Below are 25795 nucleotides of genomic sequence, written 5' to 3' on the forward strand. Positions count from 1 at the left end.
AAAATATCCATCTGACATGTCTGCATGCTCAGTTGTTATTGGTCACTGGCCAAAAAGCCCATGAATAGCCAAAAATCACCTAAAAAAAATCAGTCAGGCCAGTTCAGGCTGTGCTATATATTTGGCACTTGTGATATTGTAGCGGCATGGAAATTCTTATTCTTCATCCACATGTGATTCATTCAGAGTAAACTAGACAGACCCAAACACTTTTTTTCAATGTGTAACATAAGAAACAAGCAGCACTAGAGCCATTCACCCTCAGTTTGTGTGCAGTATAGCAGCAGAGTTGTAATATCACCTGCAACCTGAGGACAGATGTGGCACTGTTCTTGGAAGAAAGAAGCTAAGAGGGAAAAATATTATGATCCTGACCTTGTGGCATGACAAGAAAAGGGCAGAGGGTTCTTTGCTGGGAGCCGATGGGGAGAGCTCTAGTCCTAACCAAGGACCCCAGCTCTGTCCTGTATGAGCCAGATCCGGCCCCTATTCTTTCAATGGAAGACAAAATCGTAGCAGGGATGTACATCCCTGCTGCGATTTTGTCTGCAGCCCGCCCCATTAACCCCCCGGCCGCCGGACATTATACATTACCGGGTCCCCGTTCCTGCTTGCTTCGGGGCTCCCGGTGTCTCCACAGCCCGCCCGGCCAATCAGTGCGCTGTGGAGGGGCAGCGCACTGATTGGCCAGGCGGAAAGTGCCGGGAGCCGCCGAAGCAAGCAGGAGCCGGGATCAGGTAATGTATATCCTGCCCGCCCCCCTGCAGCCCCGATCGGCTGGGGGCTTGCTTCGGCGGCTCCCGGCACGTTCCGCACGGCCAATCAGAGCGCTGCCCCGCCGCAGCGCACTGATTGGCCGGGCGGGCCGCGAAGACACCGGGAGCCTCGAAGTAAGCAGGAACGGGAACCCGGTAATGTACAATGTCTGGCGGCCGGGGGGTTAATGGGGCGGGCTGCAGACAAAATCGCAGCAGGGATGTACATCCCTGCTGCGATTTTGTCTTCCATTGAAAGAATAGGGCCGGATCCGCAGAGAGTCTCGCTGCAAATACGCAGCAAGGGGACGCGCTGCGGATCAGGCAAGTGGATCCGGCTAAGGGTGCGTTCACACTTACAGGATCTGCAGCAGATCTGCAGCAGATTTGATGCTGTGTTCAGTTATTTAAATGAAATCTGCTGCAGAAAATCAGCTGCAGATCCTGTAGGTGTGAACGCACCATAAAAGGAACCTTTCAGGCCCTATTACACGTTGTTGTGTTGTCTTCCAACAGGCTGAAGCAGCAACGTTCAGGCTGTTAATCTGCTGCTGTTGCTCCGTGTGATAGGACTATGGGCTGCCCGGACTATGTGACGATTGCCCGAGCAGCCCATCACGCAACTTTAGGAAAATATAAATACAATACAATGCTTTTAGATTGATTGTATAAATAAAAAATAACCAATAAGTGTCACATACCAAATAAATCTAACCCCAGTCCCCCCACCCCACCCACTGACAATAGACGCAAATGATGTCCACAGACACTGAATGGTGTGGCAGCACACAAGCTCCGTCACTTCCATAAGAGCGAGGTAAAGAGGAATAAGACTCTGGACCCCTCCTTTTAGAGATCTGGATAGAACACCAGTTTACAGCTTGAAATGTTATCTATCTACTTCAAAGCATTAGCGTCCTGAAAGCAACGTGATGGACTTTTTAAGTGATGTTCTAATAAATAGCATATTCTGCACCTTCTTCATACAGAAAGGTTCATTTGTCCTCTAAACTGCATCTGCTTACAGACACATCAAGTGCAGAATGCTGAGCTGTGATATATATCATTGACCTTCTATGTACTACTGTGGGGATAATGAGGGACGGCAGCTGAGGATGGAAGCAGTATGTCGGGGGAGGAAACAGTACAAGTTACCACAGGCCACAGCATGGATCAATCCACGGTAGGGGTTGTCTGTCAGGGGATTTTGCCAGGTAAAACCACAAAGCTGAATGAGAAAAGATACGGATAGCAAACCTCACATCTAGGTTAAAACATGACTATGTATTCGTAAAAAGATATAAACCATGTAAAACTACTTTAGATGTAAACAATCACAAAAACAAGAAGAAGAATATACGATGTATGGGTGGCTAAATATGAGTGGGATAACAGGAGACCTTGAGGAGTCCTAGCATCCTGACTTACCTGTCTACCTAGAGGAACCCCCCTAATGTGGGCATCCCACGCCATGTATAAACCTGCTGCACTGAATGCTGGACTAAGTCCAAATGGACACAGGGTTTTACCATCTATCAGCAGAGGGTGGGGGTGGGAGATGCATCCGTTTTGATCCTTTTTTTTTCTTTTTCTAATGGAAGTCAAAGGAAAAACGGATCCAACTGGATTGAACACAATTGCATCTGTTTTTGCATCTTTTTTTTTCTTTCCATAAAATGTATATGTTAGACTGCAAATACACAGTGTGAACCCAGCCTAAGCGGGTTCTAATTCTGCCCCACTGCCAAAGAAAACAAGGAGGCTCATCTAGAAACATTCATCTAATCATAACACATCATTATACTGAGCTACCAGTTTGGCTACTTCCCAGACATGTAGGGTGTGAAGGTGTAAATACAGGGATAATGACAATGAAAAGTGATAGGGAGCAAAAATCTTTCTACGTAAAAGTCAGGCTTGTGAAATGCTTCTCACGTAAAGGGACATGAATCGCACAAACACAATTTGCCTCTCTGTCCTACAACTGCTTGCACCACACAGACACCACAAATCTGAATATTTTATAACTACTACCAAGGAAAAGGGGAGTCTATATATTATTAAAGGCAGATTGTGGAAGGAGGAATGTCACGAGCACCATCGCTAAGAACAGGTGCCTCATAAATGATTCACACTGCTGGAAAGGCTCGATGCCGGCACTTCAATTATATATAATGGGCTGGAGCACCGCAAAAAGCGCATGTGCCTGCAGACCCACAGTCTCCCACCACCTTCACTGGTTTGTACATGCACAAGCTGAGCAGTGATGCTGACCATGCAGAAGTAGTACAGACTGGTGAACAAATCTTGTGCTCGATTTATAATAAAGAGCGCACATATATAACTCAGGAATACAATACAACACGGTTAACAACGTAGACATATTCCACTTAGATACCATTACATTTATAGCAAGTGACGTCATGCGTGCACCACAGGGCTGGGGCAAGGTAGTGGCCTTTTCTGGCCAGAGGTATAATGCCAACAGCCTACTAACGCGGTCAGTCACAACGCCACATTAAACTGTATGCGCTCCTGGAATTCTGCACAAACATAGGCCATGTCCTATATCTTACAGACCTATATTCCCTCAGGGTTTTGTGTGTGTGTGTCCATGCTAAATGGGTCTGTAAATTAAAGAGGACCTGTAAGCTGGGATGATGCCGCCGGGCCCGCCCGACCCCACGGTGGAGGCCCGGATACTTACCCTTTCCTGCAAGTCCCGCTCCTGGACACGGTCCCGGGATGGAGACTTCGTCACCTGAAGGTGAGTGCTCGCTGTATGCTAATTACCTGAGATGAGTCAAATGCTCATAGAGAATGACTGGAGCAGTCATTCTCTATGGGCATCGGACTTCTCTGCCGAGCACGCGCACGGCTTCCGACAGCAACATATCTGTCCTGGGACCGGGTCCAGAAGCGGGACTTACAGGAAAGGGTAAGTATCCGGGGCTCCACCGGGGGGGGTCGGGCGGCTCGGCGCCGTCATCCCAGGTGACAGGTTCCCTTTAACTTGGATTTCCCAATAAATTTTCTTTACAGACATGTGAAGGAATAAGGGTACAGCCACACATAGTGGATTTGCAACTAATCATCCTCTGCAGATTATGTAAATTAAAGGGGTATTCTGGGGAAAATTAACTTTTCCCCTATCCACAGGATAGGGTAAAACTAGGAGATTGCAGGGGGGGTACGAACCCCTGAACCCCGGCGATCTCCATATCGGACTCCGGACGGCTCGTAAGGAGTGTCAGAAAGAGCTGAGTACATCGCTCTTCTGGCACACTCAGAAGAGCGATGGGGATAGGGGAAAAGTGAATTTTCCCTGGAATACCCCTTTAACAAAGAAATAAACAAGTTGATAAATTCATAACTTTAAAAAAAAAAAAAAAAAAAAACACGAATGTTAAAACGTGTATTAAGCGTTTCCAGCACCAAATTGACATGCTCTGAAATTGAAATTTCTACACAGATTTACTTTGCCCTGGGGCTACGTTAAAAATAGTCATAATTTTGAAGTAAAAATACAGTATGTCCGTATTTTCAAAAACTATGTTCACACAATGTATTTTTTATGAAAAGAACAGCCCTTTTTTTAAAATTAAAACGGACGTTCTTGTCAGAGAAATGTGTTGTATTAAAGTCAATGAAAACAACGGACATTCACAGTGTATTGAACAATGGCTGTTATTTGCCAAGGCCGTGGAAACAATTGACATGTCCATTATTTCCTCCCGTTGTGCATTGATGTCAATGTAAATTTTAATGCAACGACCGTTGTTTGACTCTTGCTGTTATCTGTACCTGTACCTCTTATCTGTACCTTGTGTGAACAAAGCCTAATAATGCACTCCATTAAACTCAAATGGAAATTGGGCACCAATGCACACTCTGTAAAGAAAGAAAACTGCTGTAATTGAATACGACCATCCAAGTAATAAACAGGCTCATTATTTACCACCTGCTTTTGCGAAATACGTCTGGATTTTTCCTTCTTCTGTTGACACATTGTTTTATTTTTATTCAAAATTATGACCATATTTATTTTTACTGTGTGTGAAGCTACATTCATTATATAGAAATGTGTAACAAATAATAAACACAGTTTATGTACTCACTGGTGAGCTCATGGTGTATAACATCAGCAAGATTAGGTTCATCTCCCCACCAGAAAACCCAGAGTTCTTTGCAGTCAGGCATGACCTCACGTCTCCATACACACAACAGGTTCGCCTGCAGGCAACGGATGAAGCTCAAAAGAATGGGGTCGTCTTGGGCTGGAGCAGAGATGATAGGACTGCAGTCGCCATGGCCTTGGAATTTGTAGCGACGCCATTTGATGCCAGTTAATTCAGCCTGGAAAGAAAAGAAATGTGGTGAGATGTGTGTGCATATTAGTAAAAAGGGAAAAAAGTCAAGCAACTGAAATACCCTATGACTGAGTGTATTCAAGCTTCTTTCTCCATTAACCCCTTAAGGACAGAGCCTGAAATGACCTTAAGGACAGAGACAAATTTTATGAATATGACCCGTGTCACTTTAGTCATTAATAACTTCGGGATGCTTTTACCTATCTGGCTGATTCTGAGATTGTTTTCTCGTGACATATTGTACTTCACATTTCTGGTAAAATGGAGTCGATACTCATAACGAATCTTTATGAAAAACACCAAAATAACGTGAAAAATTGTGAAAAAATGCATTTTTCCAACTTTGAAACCTTCCTGCTTATACAGAAAATGTTTATGCCACATAAATTATATATTAAATAGCATTAGCAACATGTCTACTTTATGGTGGCAGCATTTATTAAACTATATTTCATTTTTTTTTAGACAATAGAAAGCTTAAATCATTAGCAGCAATTTTCCAAATTTTCTGTAAAATTTCAAAATCAGATATTTTCAGGGACCTGTTCAGGTTTAAAGTGTATTTGAGGGGCCTGTATGTTAGAAAGCCCCACAAAGCACCCCATTTCAGAAACTGCACCCCCCAAACTCTGCAAAAGCACATCCAGAAAGTGTTTTAACCCTTTAGGGGAGTCACAGAAATAAAAGCTAAGTGTGTAAGAAATTTGAAAATTTTAATTTTCTGTGCAAAGATTTTATTGTAATCCAATATCTTTCATAATGATAAACCTATTAGCAGAGAAATGCACCCCAATAATTATTGCCCCGTTTCTGCAGTTTATAGAAATACCCCATATGTGGCCGTATTGCGCTATTTGACGCAACCACAAGCCTCAGATATAAAGGAGCGCCCAGTGAATTTCAATGCCTCCGTTATATTTGGTTATTTTTGACCGTACCACTTCAGGTTGGCAGAGGCTCTGGGGTGCCAAAACATTAAAAACACCCCGAAAGGGACACCATTTAGAAAACTACACCCCTCAAGGAATGTAACAAGGGGTGCAGTGAGCATTTGGACCCCAAAGGTGCTTCACAGATTTTCAGAACAATGTGGTGTAAAAAAGGAAAAATTCTATTTTTACACTAAAATGTTGTTCTAGCCTTCATTTTTCATTTTTACAAGGGGATAAAAGAAAAAAAAAAAAAAAAAACACCAAACGTGTAGCGCAGTTTCTCCCGAGTACAGAAATACCCCACATGTGGACATAAAGTGCCAAGCGGGCGCAGCACGTGCCTCCAAAGGGAAGGAGCGCCAATTGGCTTTTGGAAGCTGGATTTTACTGGAATGGATTTCAAGGGTCATGTCGCATTTACAGAGCCCTCGTGTTGCCAAAACACTGGAAACCCCCCACAAGTGACCCCATTCTGGAAACTACACCCCTCAAGGAATCTAACAAGGGGTGCAGTGAGCATATGGACCCCACTGGTGACGGGCACAAATGTGGAACAATGTGACGTGAAATGGAAAATTTTCATTTTTTCACTTTCTCGGCACAAATGTGGCCGTCATCAAGGGGTCCATATCCTCACTGCACCCCTTGTTAGATTCCCTGAGGGGTGTAGTTTCCAGAATGGGGTCACTTGTGGGGGGTTTCCAGTGTTTTGGCAGCACGAGGGCTCTGTAAATGCGACATGGCGTTCATCATCCATTCTGGCCAAATCCAGCCTCCAAAATCCAAATGGCGCTCCTTCCCTTCGGAGGCTTGCCCTGTACCCACATGGCGCTTTATGTCCACATTTGGGGTATTTGGGGTCAATTGTGGGGGGGGTTCAACTGTCTTGGCAACACAGGGGCCTTTTAAATGCAACAAGGCCCTTGGAATCCATTCCAGCCTTCAAAAACCAAATGGCGCTCCTTCCCTTTGGAGGCTTACCCTGCACCCGCATGGCGCTTTATGTCCACATGTGGGGTATTTCCGTACTCAGGGGAAATTGCGCTACACATTTAGTGGTTTTTTTTATCTTTTAACCCCTTGTGAAAATGAAAAAATCAAGACAAGATCAATGATTTAGTGTAAAAATTAAACATTTTTTACACTAAATGTTGGTCTAGCCTTGATTTTTTTTCCTTTTCCACAAGGGGTTAAAAAAGAAAGTGAACACAAAACGTGTAGGGTAGTTTCCCCTGAGTACGAAAATACCCCACATGTATATATATATACACACACACACACACACATATATACATACACACACATTTTTTTAATATATTTAATTAAAAAAAATAATAACGATTATGATGATAATAACATATACACACACATTATACTCTACACAAAACACAAACGATATATACAGTATATATTATACACTATATATACTTTGCCTTTAAGCTCTGCACAGCTGTGCCCATACATTATATAATCAGTATGCGCTGCATAAGAAATGTTCTAGCATGTGTCAAAATATTTTATGCAAATCCTATATCACTACACAGACTGACTCCAGCAGTAAACCTACTCAGAAGATGTCGCTCTAACATATTATGCCTGTGATCAACAATAATCTATTCCACAGAAAACAACCAGTGCCCACACAATCTCTGATTCCCTGGCAATCTCACGCCGGCCAGATTTAGAACTAGCAGGCTGGTTAATGCTCGGTAATGTTCCCTTTTACATTGCTCATCTGAAGTGTAAACCTGAATAAAATCTGCTAACCGGGGTAGGAACTGTACGAAAATAACACGGATGTAATGTTTAAATGGGACTCGATCTGCTAATAAATCACTATATACACACATATACATATTATATATATATATATATATATATATATATATATATATATATATATATATATACACACACACATAGCACTACACACAGCAGCAGCAGCTTATGAAGCTCGTAAAATTATCTTTACCAAAATTTGCTCCCAGACCGAAATATTTGCAGAGTTTTCACAGATTCAGAAATTTTTCAGGACCGTATTTTATGTCCGCCAACCACATATTCGGCGGACACGCAAAAATTGGGAAGCTGAGTTAAATGAAGGCGATACGTATTTTTTCACAAAGGGTTGATCCTTTGTGCGGGATATTTCAACATACAGTGCATTGCAGAATTTTGCCCCACTGGTTTTGATAAATCTGCCTGAGGGGGACGTTCACACGTACCGTATCTGCAACGGATTTCTCGCTGCTGATCTCTGCCCCGTAAACTCTATGGGTGGACAAACTGCGAGTTTGTCTGCAGCCCGCCCGGGTTAACCCCCGGCCGCCGGAGCCTATACTTCATCTGGTCCCCGCTCCGGCTTCCCTCGGGGCTCCCGATGTTTTCACGTCCTACTCAGCCAATCAGTGCGCTGCAGTAGGGCAGCGCACTGAATGGCTGAGTGGGACCTGGTGAGAACCCCCAAAGCAAGCTGGAGCGGGGACCAGGTGAAGTATAGGCTCTGGTGGTGGGGTGGGTTAACGGGGCGGGCTTCGGACAAACTCGCAGCGGGATGTGCAGGGTGTGAGAGTTTGTCTGCCTATAGAGTTTACTGGGCAGAGATCCGCAGCGAGAAATCCGCTGCGGATCCAGTACGTGTGAACGTACCCTAAGGCTGCGTTTATACATACAGGGTCTGCAGCAGATTTAATGGCCGAGACTTAATCTTAAAAGGGGTGTTTTAAAATACATGTTTAATCATCCCCCCTTTCCTGGAGATTGACAATTCATTCCATACAGGTCATTACCTAATCAACCTCCTTCACTCAGTTCTGAGCCTGCTGCTTTTTGCTAAAGAGACAGGAAATTGTGTCTAAGCTTATTTCTCAGTCTCCCTCTCCTGGCTGGCTGTCTCTGCACTGTGTAATGCAGAAGAGTTAATCTAAGGTCAAGTTACCTGTGACCTTACTGTGATCAACTCTCCCAGCCTTACAGAGCAGACACTTCCATCCAGGGAAACAGTTTACATTTGCCTTCTCCGAAGGGAAAGGGGAGCAGAATGAACAGCTCACAGTTTACTGTGTCTTCAACAGAAAGCAGCAGACCTAGAACTGGGGGAAGGAGACAAAAAAAGTAATGACTTATATAGAATAAATTGTTAGTCTCCAGGAAGGGGAGGGGCATTTAATATGCATTTTACATGAGTGGAATACCCCTTTAGGGTAGCTTCACACACAACGGATCCGCAGCAGATTTTACGCTGAATTTGCAGCGAAATCCGCTACGGATCCCTTGAATGAGAAGACATACTCGCAGCGGGATTGACAGTCTGTTTAATAAATCTGCCCCACTGCATAAAAGGCTTCTCTGGAAGAGTACCTCGTTAAAAATCGCTCTGTGTAATATGACCCTAAACCACCTACTGAAGCGTTGTTTCCAATAGACCATTGAGTTGCCTTTTATTGAATAGACAAATGCGATTTGATAAGAGATTGTGCTGCTTCAAAACCGCCCAGCAGCACCGGACACATCAATGTGATCAAGATGTCGCCTATTTTTAGGATTAATCTTGGAACGAGATGCATTCTTGCTGGTTAAAACTTTTTAACACAAAATTGTGAAATGGAACAGAATGATGCCATAAGCTCAGAAAGCCCAGGGGAGGAAAGTAAATGGAAAGTGTAGGTTTGCAAGAATGCTGCTCATCGGCCTGCCGGAGGCTAATGAGCTGTGTGTTTCTTAAAGGGCCACTAGATCTGAAACAGATGTTGGCTAAGAGGGATAAAAAAAACATGTAGCTGTAATAAGACATTAACAAAACAAATAAATGTAAGTAGTAAAAAAAATTCTGGGATTTTCATACAGAAAAATTGGACCAGAGTGAGTATTGAACTACCTAGACTCTTGCTTCATTCTAATCTGTGTCCGGGTACGTTACTGCCTCTCATACATAGTATAGTCTCTCACTGAAGGAACACCGTAGGTGAATGGAAACTTTCAAATAAAAATTTTAAAAAATGCAAATTAGGCTCCTCCAGAAGGAAGACAACTTCCTCATAATAGACAAAAGCAAACTTCTCCAAAAGAAGTGTCATCTACAGACCTGTTCCTACAGATCAGGACGCTGGTTGTGGTTCCTTCCATAAGGGCCCTATTACACTAACAGATGTCTGACAGACTGACAGATTTTTTCAGCCAAACCCAGGAATGGATTTTAAAAGAGGAGAAATCTCAGTCTTTCCTTTATTACCTGTTCCCTGTCTACAGTCTGTTCCTGGCTTTGGCTGCAACAATCTGTGAGATAATCTGTCAGATATCTGCTGGTATAATAGGGTCCTTAGTCTCTCTTTACACACACAGATTTATCTGACAGATCTTTGAAGCCAAAGCCAGAAATGGATTTGAATGGAGGAGAAATCTCAGTCTTTCCTTTATGACCTGTTCCCGGCTTTGGTTTCAATAATGTCTGTGTAAATCTTTCTACGTAAGTGCACCCTAAGGCTATACAAAAGGCAGATTAGTTGCAGAAATTGAAGCCTGCAAAAGCCCACATGCCTACCACCAAAGCATGTGCACAATTCGTTGCAGAAAATCCACAGCCGATCCTGATAGTTTCATACAGTATTCTTTTTTTCTTTTTTTTTTCACCATAAAACGCTGCCCCCAATTGTTAAAAGTCAATTGTGTTTGTGGCATTTTTCTGCCTTCTGGTGTTACTTTATTTCTAAATTAGGCATGTTCTCAAAAATACATTTACAGAATTTTTTTGTTTTGTTTTTTTGCTAACACAAAGTGTAAATGAGGCTAAACTTGTGTGTTTGGAGTCACTGCTTAGAATATACCCTCACTCTGAAGCACAACCAATACATAGACATGACAATGATGCAGAGAGACAGATAAGCTATACCATCATGTCACAAGGAGACTAGTGAAAACAAGAACAGCTAAAAATCTATAACAATAGCTGTAATCTGATTGGGTCACATAACACCTGTACTACAGCTGGTAACATGCTAGCATAGTGTCTACATATATCATTTTAATGCCATCTTCACTGAATCATTTGATACAACGGTCAGTACAACGGTCAGTACATGGCGGAGTCACATGGCAGCATACAGAATCCTTATGGTGAACGAACCATCTTATAAAAATAGTACAGGAGTCTGTGCAGCTAAAGCAATGTTCATGTCAACCCCAGGGCAGCTAAGTGCCTGCAGTGCACTGTGCCTGCAGTGCAGAAATATATAGACTGCTAGACAGTGGGTACCAGCACACCCGCTGACTCCTTAAAACATAGAGCACTGTCATGCAAGATATAGGTTCATGTGGAAGCACACACTAAGGAAAGGAAAAAAAAAAAAGAAAAGAAAAAGAAACTCGACTTGACCCTCTTCTGCTCTGTGAAACACAAGTGTTCCAGTAACACGATTAATGTGCAGAAAACCCTCATGAGAACTTTTACAAGATTACACATGCTCTCCAGGATCTGATGGGGCTGTGATAGTCCTGGAGAGGTAGTTTGATTCTGCACTTCACTAGGCAGGCTTTGTGAGAACACAAGGTTACAAGCTGTGCCAGTCAGGCTGGTTTGATATAGTCTGCTTTTGTGAATTGGCTCTTCGAGCCTTACAAACAGCACACTAGAGCTGTGGAACATACATACTATATAATATATATATATACATACACATTCTTAAATACGAATATGAATTATTCAGTCCTGGATAAATCTGGAGAACCTAGAAAATTGTTGCTGGCAACAATCTTATGTCTCATGTCAGTTTACAGAAAATCTATCCACCAATGTAGACATTCACACACATATTTATTTATCTCTCTATCTCTATCTATATCTATATATTTTTTTATTTTTATTTTTTTAATATTAGTGTGTATATTACGCATACACACAAAGGATAGGTGTTAAATATACATAAAACATGATCTTTAATCAATCCTAATTACAATGACCCTCAGATATTCCTAATCACCAGGGTAATAGGCCTGTGGGAGAAGAACCCCCTTAGTTAGTGCACCCCTAAAACATATCTTATTGTTTCAATATAAAACATCCCTTGTAGGGTATTGAGAACCAAACAAGACGACTTAGGGTCAAAGTTCACAAACTCGGCAGAATTCTGTGGTGGAACTCTCCACCGCAGGATCCCCCCTCAGTCTTTCCTTTATGACTTGTTCTCAGTTTATAGTCTGTTCCTGGCTTTGGCTTCAAAAATCTGTCAAATAAGTCTCTCTGTGTAAAGGCACTCTTACATTCGCAGGCCTCCTTGTGCCTATAACTGATCTAATATACCAAGGCTAGACGTATACTCTGTGCCTTGTCCCTAGGTAAGCTCATTGATCATGCACAGGGAAGGGCGCTAATAAAATATAATAGGCACGTTCTACATGATTTGTAATATCAGCAACGTCATCAGGCAGTATACATTGCTTGGTTCTCTGTACCCTACTCTGCGGATTGGCGAAATATATATATAACAATGCTGTCATTAAAACCTGACAAGAAGTGCTGCCCAGGGTCCAATGGCAGTAGTCCCTTTTTTATCTCTTCTGTAGTAAAGAGGTTTTCTCAAAGGGCGAGCGAGGGATATTGGTACCATCCCTACCCACAACAGGTCTGGTCACAGCCTAATGCATTGATGAATGGAAGGGAGCGGAAAGATCCAGGAAACCAAATGGGCCATTTTACAATGTACCATGCAAAACAATGTAGCACTAGGAGCTCTGCTATTTCCATACATTGGGACTCATGGAAACATCATAACTTGCAGTGTTACACTTATTATGCAACTTCTAGAACTGATAATGTGAGTTAGCCCGGGACCGCGGCTATTAGCGGGCACGGTCCGATCGCCATGCCCGCTAATCAGATGCAGGTGTAAAAGATGACAGCTGCATCCGATTACCTTATGCAGCCCTTCCCTGGTGTCTAGTGGGGTGGATCGCACCCCCCTCCAAATAAAAGAAATGCTTTTTTTTTTTTTTTTTTTTTTTTTTTTTCCAATTTCCCCACACATTGAATTTTTTTCTGGTTTTGCAGTGTCCTTTATGAAAAAATTCAGCCTGTCATTGCAAAGTACAATTAGTGGCGCAAAAATAAGGGCTCATGTGGGTTTCTAGGTGGAAAAATGCAAGTGCTATGGCCTTTTAAGCACAAGGAGGAAAAAAACGAAAACGCAAAAAATTAAATTGCCCCGGTCCTCTAAGGGTTAAATAACACACATTACAATGTAGTATAACTTTGTAATGTGTGTTATTTAGTGAAAAATAGCTTTTACACTGCACTAGCCCTTTAATGTTCAGGACATTTATTAGCGGACATAATTTCGAGTTGTTCATGCACAGTTTTAAATTTAACTTTTTACTAATTTAACTTTAAAAACAAACAGACCCAAAGGGTGTTAAAAAGCGGCCATCTCTAACCCGAACCTTAATGATGGATCAACGTATGCAACAACAGCCATTGAAAATCATTGTTTTCAACTTCCCAACCCTCTCTAGCAGCTGTAACCAGGATAGCAAGGGCTGTGGGGGCCAGACATTTTGAGAAAGGTGCTCGGCCCAAAAGGTGAGAAAGTCTTCAGTCACAGCAATAGGGCTACAGAGCAGTGCGTGCTGGAGACCTCCCTAGTCACCTACACAGAAAGAGATGGAACGTGTCGCCAACCGCTGAACAGCAAAGTATTTACACAGTAAAGTGCATGTAAGAGGCTGTAAGTGGATCTGGGATGCTGGTATGGGTGACACACTGTATCCTTGTACATTGTTTAAAACCATGTTTATTAGGGCATGTTCACACATGGCAGACAGAAATCTCTGTAACTAAAAATCTGTTCCATTTGTTTAAATGGTGTCGGATTCAGAGACAAGCACATAGATTGCTGCCATCTCTATAGACTCAGTTGTGTTTTTTTCACACAAAAGACATCCATCCACCCTTGATATATGTCGGTACACATCCTTCTTTCCTCCCGTACATAGCAACGTTTGGCTAAGCCATGTGTTTATGAGGGGAAAGGTAGATGGCTGCCAGACAGCTCATAAGCAGCTTACCTCCCTCAGAACAAAAGGGTGGGGGCAAATGAAATGTGACCAATTCTTCTCTGCCACAACAAATTGTATCAGGGGGAGAGTCAGCAGGCCCCCTCCTATACACAGACAAGCTTGTCCCAACAAAACCTGTGGGTTCAGCCTAACTTTTCATAACGTGTCAGTGGACCTATTAGATGTATACTGCAAGGCTCCATTTGGTTCAATTAATTATTTTCTGGGGGGGGGGGGGGGAATTATTAAAAAAAAAAAAAACATTTAATGGAGGGAGGTGCTGGTGTTGAGAACCTCAATGACTACTAAGACAAAGCAGCAAAAGCATTAAGTCCCAGCCGTCCTATGAATCTGTGGACTGCATGCTCGGCTATCAGAGGCAAGGTGGCGGCTAGGAACAACCAGAAACAAAGGGGTAATGAGCTTAGATTGGAATTTAGACCATTCTTTTTAGCCATGGACCGAAGAAAACTTCTTACATGCCATCTCCGCAGACCATATGTAGCACAATTGTACCCTCCTTATGGTGCGTTTACACAGAGATTTATCAGATAGATTTTTGAAGCCAAAGCCGGGAACAGACTATAAACAAAGAACAGGTCCTAAAGAAAAAACTGAGATTTCTCCTCTTTTAAAAACCATTTCTGGCTTTGGCTTTAAAAATCTGTCAGATAAATCCCTGTGTGAACGCACCATTAGGTCCAATACAACTGTAAGAAAGCTTTTCTCTGCCCCTGCTTAGTTTCTGCAGACAGAGGGTCTAGCAGACATTCTGGGGACATTGCAGTCTCATGGGAAGTCCATGGGACGGTGTCAGATAAGTGACTAATATAATACAATGCGTGCATGGTTCAGGTCATTCTCTGCATAACTGCAAGCATACTAGAGGAGATATTATACAGCCACGTAACAGGGTGACATGTGCCTTTAACCCTTTTATGACCAAAAGGAGTTCCGGGCCTTGATGCCCAGAGCAAAAAAAAAAAAAGGTCTTTTGGAATTGCTTGAAACTGGATTTTTATGTACTCTTGGTTTGATTGTTTTTTTTGTTTGTTTGTTTGTTTTTTCGGGGGGGGGGGGGGGGGGGGGGGCCCACAACCGTCCTCTTCTTTTAGTTCTATATCATACTCAGAGCTGCAGGCATAGACGGATAGTCGATAAGGAGATAAATCGAGTGATTCCTGGCATATAGCCGATGGCTGTTTGCAAAGTTACAAAATCCCTCTAAGCGTGGAGTGAAGAGTCACAGAGGCCATGGTGACCCGCAGCATGCACACCTCCTCATTTCCCCCCCCCCCTCCCTGGCCTGTGTGACTGAGGTACAGGGTTTGACTTCAAGCACTGAGCCCTGTGGTTTTTTCCTCCATAGCCTGAAAACACATAGGGGAAAAAAACATGTGTGCCCATTGCTTCCTCACATTCTTCAATCAAACTTGTTGACTTTTTGTAGCACTGTAGTTGTGCCTCCCTGTGTTCCCTCCACATGCTGCCATCTGTGACATGTCGTCAAGTTCAGTCCTAAACCACCACACATCCACAAGCTCATTGCAAACAGTCTTCTGCTTATTGTGAATACACTTTTCGCCACAAACCCCAGCAGTCAAATCAACGTATAGGATTGCTTCTTCGGGGCCCCCTCCTAGAGATCACCTTGGCAGACAGCAGAGACCCTGAATGGGATATTGTAAAGCTGGGTTTACACAAAACGATAATAGGCACGATCGTACGATTAACGACGTCGGAGTAACGATTTTTTTTCCTAACGAACAATGTTTAGACTGTACGATATATCGTACGCAAAAAAAAATTTTGCGATCGCCCGCGATCGTTATCGTGCAAATTCAAACAATAATCGTCCCGTGTAAACCCAGCATAAGGGCCAGGAATGATGGTTGATGTCCAGTGTGGTAAACACGACATGGGAACTTTAGGAATATTTCCATGTGGTGTTCGATGACAAGCTGCTGGTATGAGTGCCGCTTCTATGCTCTATGTAGAACTAAGATGGTGGTAGATATATACACTGGCAAACTGATTCTATAGAGATGGGGCTGTATAAGTGCCGTATTCCTATATGGTGGGATAGGTTGCAGCCCCCTCCTGACATATAACTGTATAACTACTGGCAGCCTGTGCGCACCAATATCAAATTTGTCCACTGTGGGACATACAATATGACATCACTATAGCGCAGGGAACAAAACCATAATTTAGTGTCAAATCCCACTCCCTCCTGTAGCTATAGATACATCCACCAGACACCACTCATAATTAGACAAATATAGAAATTTGCAAACGGTATAAAAGCAGATGATGAAGCCTATCTGATGTACAGAACTTTCTACAGGACGGTAATGCCCCAGTACCTGATAAAGAACACCTATGTGTCCTGCAGAACATCTAAAATGGAGAAGAAAAAAAAATTAAAAAGCACTAACATTGCCTAACACTTTTTATTGTTACATGTCCAGAACTGATCTTGGTAAGAAGGGCAAAGCTAACGGACAAATCAATTTCTCATCTGATCCCGCAATAAACGAGAAATCCTTTGTCAGTTAGCTGATTGAATTGTTTATACAAGTCTAGAAATTATGAAATTGTGTGGCAATGTGGCCCTGCCTGCATGATGACCGGGCCGTGTATACACAGGCCATACACACACAGTGTCTAAATGCACGGTAACTGTGCTGCCAGTCACATAAGCCAGGTTTTAGTGCATCTGAAAGCGTAAATCATTATCTGTGTGTTTCCCGCTGTCCCTATGTACATGATTACAGTCATCTAATGGTAACAGCCCATTATATAACAGTGATCGGAGAGGAAACACATCACTTCCCGTTCTGCACAGAAATCCCTGTAATGCCATTATTCACGGGGTTCCCCCCGTAGAAGGGGGACTTCTGTATCTTAAAACACAAGGTTCAATATGAGCACAGGAGATTATAGTGATTTAAAGGGCTATCCAGGATTAGAATAACACGGCTACTTTCTAGCAAAAAGAGACCCTGCACCCCCCTGTCCCCAGGCCGTGTATGTGGTATTACAGATCGACTCTATTAACTTTAATGGAACAGAGCTGGAAATAGTTAAATGGAATCTGTCCGCTCTAGATAATGCTCAGAGCAGGAAGTGGCAAGAATGCTGTGCTGAGCTGCAGCATGCACTCCTCCTTCTTCCCCCATGGCCTCCTGCTTGGCTTAAAGTGGGTGGACCTGTCATTTGTAAAAACTTTTGAAATGTCAAAAGTTTTGATCAGCCCAGGTCTGAGTGTTCAGACCTGTACGGATGGGGAGAATGAGCAAGAGAGGGGCCGCTGCAGTACATCTTCCCGCTTGTTCTCCCGACTGGTATGGATCTGAACACTCCGGACCAAGACCGATCAAAACTTTTGACATGTCAAAAAAGTTTTTACAAAGACAGGTACCCACAAAGCACCAATTTAACTTGGTCAGAGCCGCTTTTTTTTTTCTCACCTGCACACATCAGGGGGATGGGAGACTAGATCCAGCCAAGTCTCCTGTGACATCACACCCTGCTTCCTGTCACGTCTGCATCATCAGCCTGTGCTCAGCAAACAATCTCAGATATCTATATAACTTTTAAATGTACTGTTTAATAGTGAATAATTTTTCCATCCAGAGTTTCCCTTTAAAACATCAGACCTGTAAATTAGTCAAGGCGAGAAGGGAGTGGAGGAGGAAAGAGGTGTGTATGCTGCTGCTTGGCACAGCCTTCTTGACACTTGAGCTCTAAAGATGATCTACCACTGTCTTGGTTTTCTCATTGTCACCTTCCAATAGCTATCTTTTTTTTTTTTTCGGGCTTGTTTTGTTGGGATTCATGTAAGGTTATGATTAACTTTTAATAACCCTTTTGGGGAAATAAAAGAAAAAGAAATGCAATTTTTTCTCTCTCTTTGCATATTAAGTGTATGCCATTTTAAATGTGGTAAAAAATAATTTCCATTAAAGTCAATAGGAGTTATGCAAATTGTATAACTCGTCGTTATCGGCTTCCCGGTTACCTCCAGCAACTATAGACCCACATCTAGTCATCTAACACTACACACATTTTGGCAGACATCCTTCAAATATACACTGGAAGGGGAAGCGAGCACCAACATCAGGTCAGCACTCGATTGCTCCTCGTTCCCCACTCCCTGCCTGTGCTATTACACACACAGACAGCAAGTGGAACCAGCGGGGAGGGCCGTGGAACAGTGGGAGGGGCTGTCTATACCATCCTTAGAACGTCTGGGCTGCCCACTGAAGTCAGCGGCGGTCTTCTGCTGCCACTCCTAGCGCGCAGAGTGATGGGATCATGATTTTTCAACATGTTGAAAGACCACAATCAGCGAACATGGCAAATTATTATCGACCGGAATGCTGTTAAGTGGCCAAGTGCGACCGATACCAGTTAGGTGTGATAGGGGCCTTAACTCAAACACATTGGAAGAATTTGAGGCAAAAGATTGTGATGCTGGTATCCAACAAATAAATGTCAAAACAGACATGAGAGACCTCGATCTATAGATAAATGCAGGTCTCAGAGTATGCCATGGGTCACAGATGGGTATGCTCCTTTAAGAGTTCAGGTAATTCCACACAAAGAGATTGAGGGTAGCTTCACACGTACCGTATCGCAGTTAATTTGCGGATCTGCAGCAGATTTGACTAAATGAATGAAAAAGCATCAAATCCGCATTGTAAAATCTGCTGCGGATCCGCAGCAGATTTGAGGGTGCAGGTTTGATACTGTGTTCATTCATTTAGGCAAATCTGCTGCGAATCTGCAGCAGAAAATTCACTGCGACACGGTACATGTGAAGCTACCCTCAATCTTTGACTTTTGATGATCTACTTAGGGTGCCTTCACACACAGTATCGCTGCGTATTTATCACACAAAACTCTCACAATAGTAGCTGCGTTTTTGTGGTGTTAAACTCTCCTGTGAAAATCAAAACTCGCATGAAAAAAAAAAAAAAAAAAAAAAAAAAAAAAAAAAAAAATCGCACCAAACACGCAGCGAGAATACACATACATTGACTAATTGATTAATTACATGACGACTTCTACAGCTTAATGCAAACACATGGGATGGGTCCACCACTACAACAGGTACCAACAGTATTTAGTCAATGGATTCAGTCAGGTTCCACCTCGTTGGCCATCACATTTTCTTCCACCAAATCTGCATTAGAGGTCCCCAAAAATAAGCAGTCTGACATAGATGTGATCTGACCAGCAAAAAAATGGGCAGATCTCCCATCCCAGAGCTATAGATGTATCCATGTTTTCCAGCCGGTCCTCGGGCAGTATCCTCCCTCTGCGCATAGTCGGCATCCTGAGGGATATGAGGGATATGAGCACAGATCAGTTTTGTTTCGTATGAAGCAAAATGAATCTGCTTTGCTCATCTCTAATCCCGAGCTAAAGGTTTCGGACAAAGCTCAGTTTTCTCCACTGTGCCTCCACCTTTCCTTATGACAGTATTAATAAATCTGGCCCATTTTCTGCAGCCAAACCATTAGATCTCTATTGCTCTGTGCACTTTAGTCCAACGCTGAAATAATTACTGCAATAACATGAAAGGTCTATTCACAATTCCAGCCTTTTAATGTGTGCTTGTGTTTTGGCAGCAGCTGCTATGAAGTGTGGTAATCCTAAAACTGGAGCCTATTGTTTGATTATTGGTGATAATGACAGTGGTTAGAAGAGGTGCAGAAGAGACAGAATTAAGAGTTGGCTTGCTGGGATTATGCAGTACTTGTCCAAATAGGATGCCACTGTGTGATTTCAGCTAAAGCTAATGAGAACAACATCATCTCCATCTGGTGGACTAAGGTAATGCTCTGCTCCCATTGTGTGTGATGCATACAAGTGTACAGCTGAGAGATGGTCAACTCGGCTGTACAGCCTGATCCAAAAAGGATGTCAAGTGATAGATGGCTGTACACAACAACGCTTTCACACCAGACACACAAAACTTGCATAATTAAAAAAATAATAAATGAAATAATAATAATAATAATAATAATAATAATAATAAATATATATAAATTAATGATCATAAATATATGTATATATTTATTAGTGTATCGCAAGCAATAACAGAAATAGGGTACTATTAGACGGCCGATAATAACTGTAAACGAGCGCAGATCTACTAGATCAGCGCTCGTTTACTGGGCCTATTACACGGCCCGATTATCGTTACCGATGTCTTTGCATGTTGTAAGACAAACGACATATAGCAGCGATCTATAGCAGCTGCTCCGCGTGGTATGAGTGGCGGCAGCAGATCGCCACCATATCCTATGGGCTGCCCGGACAATCAGCGATCACCTGGGCAGCAAGCAAGCGGGGAACAAGGAGCAAATGAGCACTGGTAGCGCTCGTTTGCTCCTCAGTGTCGGGCCGTGGAATACGGCCTTTAAGAGTCTTCTAACCTGCTGTTAAAGGGTTATTCCAAGATAAAATAACTTGTCCCCTATCAGAGATTGCGAGGAGTCTGACCTCTGTACCAGCCCACAGCTCCGTTTTTTTTTTTGCTCCAATCATTCTCTATGAAGGCGCCGGTGAGAGCTAAGGAATATATAGATCCGCGGTCACGCTCCACACCCGCAGCTTTATTCAAAACAAAGGAGCCGTGGATTGATACGGAGATCGGACTCCGCCAAATCTCGTAGTTGTCCCCTATCCTGTGGGTAGGGGCAAGTTATTTTATCTTGGAGTTTGCCTTTTTAAAAAAAAAAAGGAATTTCCATACCTCATGCAAAAGATTCTTTCATAATATTACGTATGATCGTTTACAATTTAGCAAAAAACAGGCAACGCTGCACACAAGGCAAAAGAGCTTAACTAGCAACTAGCTAAAAGAAAAAACATTCAAAAGCAAACCGCATGTTTTCTATTATATGGAAAGCGATTGTTGGGAACTATAGAAAAATCTCTACTGCAGAGGCCAACTGTTACAGAAGCCACAGGGGAGCCATCTTATCACATGCTTCCTGAATCAGCAGCTCCAGCGGACATGTGCGCTGCACTGACTCAGACCCAGGGACAAGCTGGTGCCATGCACAAGGCAGCAGGGAAATAAATTGAGAAGACCCCTGCCAGTGACAGCGCACGCAACCCCCTCACCCCACACTTATTTATAGTGAGAAAAAGTAAACATTCACAAGGCCTTTCATTACTCCTCAGCTGAGCCCTCATGATCACTCATTAATAATAACCGGCTCATGTAAAAGGGCCCCCAGGAATGATCTGAATAGTTTCTATTTACACCCCGACTTTTTCCCCATGTATAAAGGCGGCCATACACCTTAAACACCCGTCAGCCGAACAATCAATTGGCCAGCAGTCCTCCCCCTACACAGTAAATTCAGCATGGCCAAGTCTTCCTGTGTTCTCTATGGGGAGAGTTAAAGGGGTTGTCCAGCGAAAATCTATTTCTTTCAAATCAACTTATATTAGAAAATTATACAGATTTGTATTTACTTCTATTAAAAAATCCCAAGTCTTCCCATACTTTAGCTTCTGTATGTCCTGCAGGAAGTGTTTTATTTTCAGTCTGAGGGTACAAACCCACACACCGTATACACAGCAGATACGCAACAAATACGCAGCAGATTTGTTGGTACAGATTTGATGCTGTGTTCAGTTATTTAGATCTAATCTGCTGCGTGTTTGCTGCGTGTTTGCTGCGTATCGCAGCAGTAAATACGCTGCTTATACGGTGTGTGGGTTTATACCCTGACAAAGTGCTCTCTGCTGACATCTCTGGCCGAGACTGTCTCGGTTTTATATGAATCCCCATAGAAAACATCTCCTGCTCTGGCCAGTTCCTAACATGGACAGAAATGTCAGCAGACAGCAGTGCCGGACTGAAAATAAAACGTTTCCTGCGAACATACAGCGGCTAATAAGTATGGGAAGACTTGAGATTTTTTTAAAAAGTAAACTACAAATCTAGATAACTTTTTGACACCAATTGATTCGAAAGAAAAAGATTTTCACTGGACAAACCCTTAAAACCACAGCCAGCTCTAGCAGCAGCTTATCTCTCCAAGAACAAAGGGGTCGAGCAGAGATTTCATGCCCGACCCCTTTCTCCACCATCTGTCAGTGGAGTGTGAGTGCCCCATACACTGTATGATGGTGGTCGACAAAAGTATAAAGTGTATGAGCATTAGCCCCACACGATAAAACCTGAACAGCCTTTTGTGACATTTTTTACATTTTAAGCTTATCGCTGAAAGATGCCACAGATCATCATCTGTTAATGGAATCCACAATTTGCCCAAAAAATACAACACCCTCAGCATTCCACGTTTTGGAAGAACTGCCGAAGAGCCTCAAATATGCCAGAAAGGAGAGAAAAACGCAACCCGAAAAAAAACACTATGTATGTAAGGCATATGGAACTTCCACTTACTTCCAGGTCACATCTGACCATTTTTATTGTATTTTTTCACCAATTTTAAGGGTACTATTACACGGAACGATAATCGGCCCGATTTGGTCGATTATCGCTCCGCGTAATAAAGACAAGATGATCGTTGTCATCGGCTGATCGTTGAACAACTATAGGTTAGAACCTATAGTTGTTGGGCGCCGACCATGCACCGCTACGTGTAATAGTGGTGCGCGGCCGGCGACTGACGATCTACATTACCTATCCACACTCCAGGGCTGCTGCTGTGGTCCACTTCTCCCTGGGTCCCGCGCACTCTAGATTCAGAGCGTCCTGTCTGAGCAGACAGGCCGCTCAGCCAATCACAGGCCGGGACCGCCGCGGCCAGTGATTGGCTGAGTGGCCTTTCAGCCAACAGGCCACTCTGAAGCTACAGCACGCAGGACCCGGGGAGAAACGGACCGCAGCAGCAGCAGCCCTGGAGTGTGGATAGGTAAAGTATACCGTTTAAGCAAGGGCTGCAAGGACTCCTGTAACGATGTTCTTGCAGCTCTTGTTAAACAATTATCAGGCCGTGTAATAGGCCCAGTAAACGAGCAACGATCTAGCATATCGGCGCTCGTTTACAGTTGTTATCAGGCCCCTGTCGGCCCGCCTAATAGTACCCTAACTCTGCGTGAAGCCAGCCTTTAGGATACATTGCATTATCTCACTCCCAGCCAGGCGAGACTACTTGGGACAGTGCAGTCTGTATACGCTTATCTCAGAGATGTGTCTTTGGGGCAGTGTCGGTGATTCATTTTCTCATTTAACGGTAGGGTATCAAATTCTCAAAATTCATTCACCTGTAATGGTTGCTATGGGTAACAGACTTTGTTTTAGACAGTTTGGATGAGTCATTGATTATTTTTAGTCAGTGGTGGTACCATAAGAAAACTAGGTCTATACTGATACTATACGTATAGGAAACAACAAATGTACAAGCATTTCTTAAAACGTATTATTCAGGAGTGGATCACAATGCTCAGTTCAGCTGAAGTCTCCGGATTTGTCCCATTAGTACTGGCAGTTGTTCTTTACTTCATACGCAAGCAAGGAAAATTGTAGGAAAGTGCCTGCACTGATGCACGGCAACAACCAGGGTCCCAGCTCAGAGAGGAAACCAGAAAGTGATCAGTACATCACTACATACCTACAATGGCCATTCCGCAGTGAACAGCTATTTCTTACCACTGCCTACATCCAGATTTATTGATCGCGATCATCAATCCCGACAGTAGGTCGCGTTAAGCAGTGGCAGTTAACAGTGGAACGGTTGTTGTTTGTACAGCATGTGAACATAGCCCAAGGATGTAAACTTTTTTTTTTTTTTTTTTTTTAACTTAAAGCGACTCTGTACCCACAATCTGACCTAAACCCCCCCCCCCCCAAACCACTTGTACCTTTGGATAGCTGCTTTTAATCCAAGATCTGTCCTTGGGTCTGTCCGGCAGGTGATGCCATTATTGTCCTAAAAGAATACTTTTAAACTTAAAGCCTGTGCCAAACGGGAGTATCTGGGCCCTAACTTTGCACCACCCCTCCGTCCCTCCTCCCCACCCTCTTCATCATTAGGAATGCCACATGGTGCAAAGTTAGGGCCCAGATACGCCCGTTTGGCACGGGATTCAAGTTTAAAAGTATTTTTTTAGGACAATAACTGCATCACCTGCCGAACGGACCGCAGGACAGATCTTGGATTAAAAGCAGCTATCCGAATGTACAAGTGGTTTGGGGGGGGGGGGTCAGATTGTGGGTACAGAGTCACTTTAAAGGAGAAGTCTGGTGAAAATTTTTATTAAAGTATTGTATTACCCCCCAAAAGTTATACAAATCCCCAATATACAGGTATTACGGGAAATGCTTTTTTCCCTACACTTACTACTGTACCAAGGCTTCACTTCCTGGATAAAATGATGATGTTATGAACCAACTCCCAGAGCTGTGTGGGCTGTGGCTGCTGGAGAGGATGATGGCAGGGGGACACTGAGCATCCCTCTGCCATCATCCTCTCCAGCAGCCACAGGCCGCACAGCTCTGGGAGTCGGGTCGTGACATCACCATGTTATCTAGGAAGTGACATCACCATTTTATCCAGGAAGTGAAGCCTTGATGCAGCAGTAAAGAAAAGATGCAGGGAAAAAAGCACTTTATAAGCATTTTCTTTAATAAGTGTATAATGGGGATTTGTAAAACTTTTGGGGGGAAATACAATATTGTAATAAAAATTTTCACTGGACTTCTCCTTTAAAGGGAACCATTCACCCCGTGGCCCCCGTTATAAACAGACAAACAGTCACATAAAGGTCAATATACTTACCATATCGCTCCCGGTCCCGTCCCGGATCTCGTTGTTGACACAGAGAAATCGCCGAATCTTCTTCTCGCGCCCATTATGGTAATGAGCGCCGCCGGCCCGAAGTCCAGCCTTCTCCCCGCCTCCGACACTTGATTGACGCCGGGTCTTCTTCGTCTTCGTCTTCTCTCTTCTCGCCGGATCCCGCGCAGGCGCCGTGACGGTCGTTTTCGGCGCATGCGCAGTTCACAATTGAAGCCGCTCCACAGCTTCAATGTTTACTGCGCGTGCGCCGATTGTCAGAGCTGGTGACGTGTTGGACTTCGCGCATGCGCGGTACACAGGAACGTCAAGAGCACGTATCCTGTTTACCGCGCAGGCGCAGAAGAGATGACGAGACCTTCGCAACGGCGCCTGCGCGGGAATTCGTGAGGAGACTGAAGACTGAAGACGTCAATCAAGTTCCAGGAGGCGTGGATGGGCGGCGACGAGAAGAGGACCTCATGAATAAGTTGGACTCGTCCGTCGTTTCCTATGGACGTTGGACTCATCTCAGCTCATTACCATAATGGGCGGGAGAAGAAGATTCGGCGATTTCTCCGTGTCAACAACGAGATCCGGGACGGGACCGGGAGCGATATGGTAAGTATATTGACCTTTATGTGACTGTTTGTCTGTTTATAACGGGGGCCACGGGGTGAATGGTTCCCTTTAAAAACAGCACACTTGTACATTGCGTAAGGGCCCTATTACACGGAATGATTATCGTGCGAAAAGTCATATCGTTTGAATTTAAACGATAATCGTTCAGTGTAATTGCAGGCAACGATCAAAAAATCGTTCATGTGTCGTTGATGGTTGATTTAGATCATTGTTAATAGTTTCCTAATCGTTCACTGTAATTCGCTGTAGTTTCACATTTTTTCACTGTAATTGCACAT

The 25795-nt window shown here is 43.4% G+C and overlaps 1 protein-coding gene across 1 annotated transcript in view; it reads right to left on the reverse strand.

Moving 5' to 3' along the window:
• The window catches only part of MED13L (mediator complex subunit 13L), a 101454-nt gene that overhangs the window by 67771 nt on the left and 7888 nt on the right, over positions 1-25795 (reverse strand). Inside the window, exon 2 of the mRNA XM_069961420.1 lies at positions 4874-5111. Coding sequence (XP_069817521.1) covers positions 4874-5111 — 238 coding nt within the window. The remainder of the gene's footprint in view (positions 1-4873; positions 5112-25795) is intronic.

This window comes from Dendropsophus ebraccatus, chromosome 3 (genome assembly GCF_027789765.1).
Source record: "Dendropsophus ebraccatus isolate aDenEbr1 chromosome 3, aDenEbr1.pat, whole genome shotgun sequence".
In the NCBI taxonomy this organism is placed as follows: domain Eukaryota; kingdom Metazoa; phylum Chordata; class Amphibia; order Anura; family Hylidae; genus Dendropsophus; species Dendropsophus ebraccatus.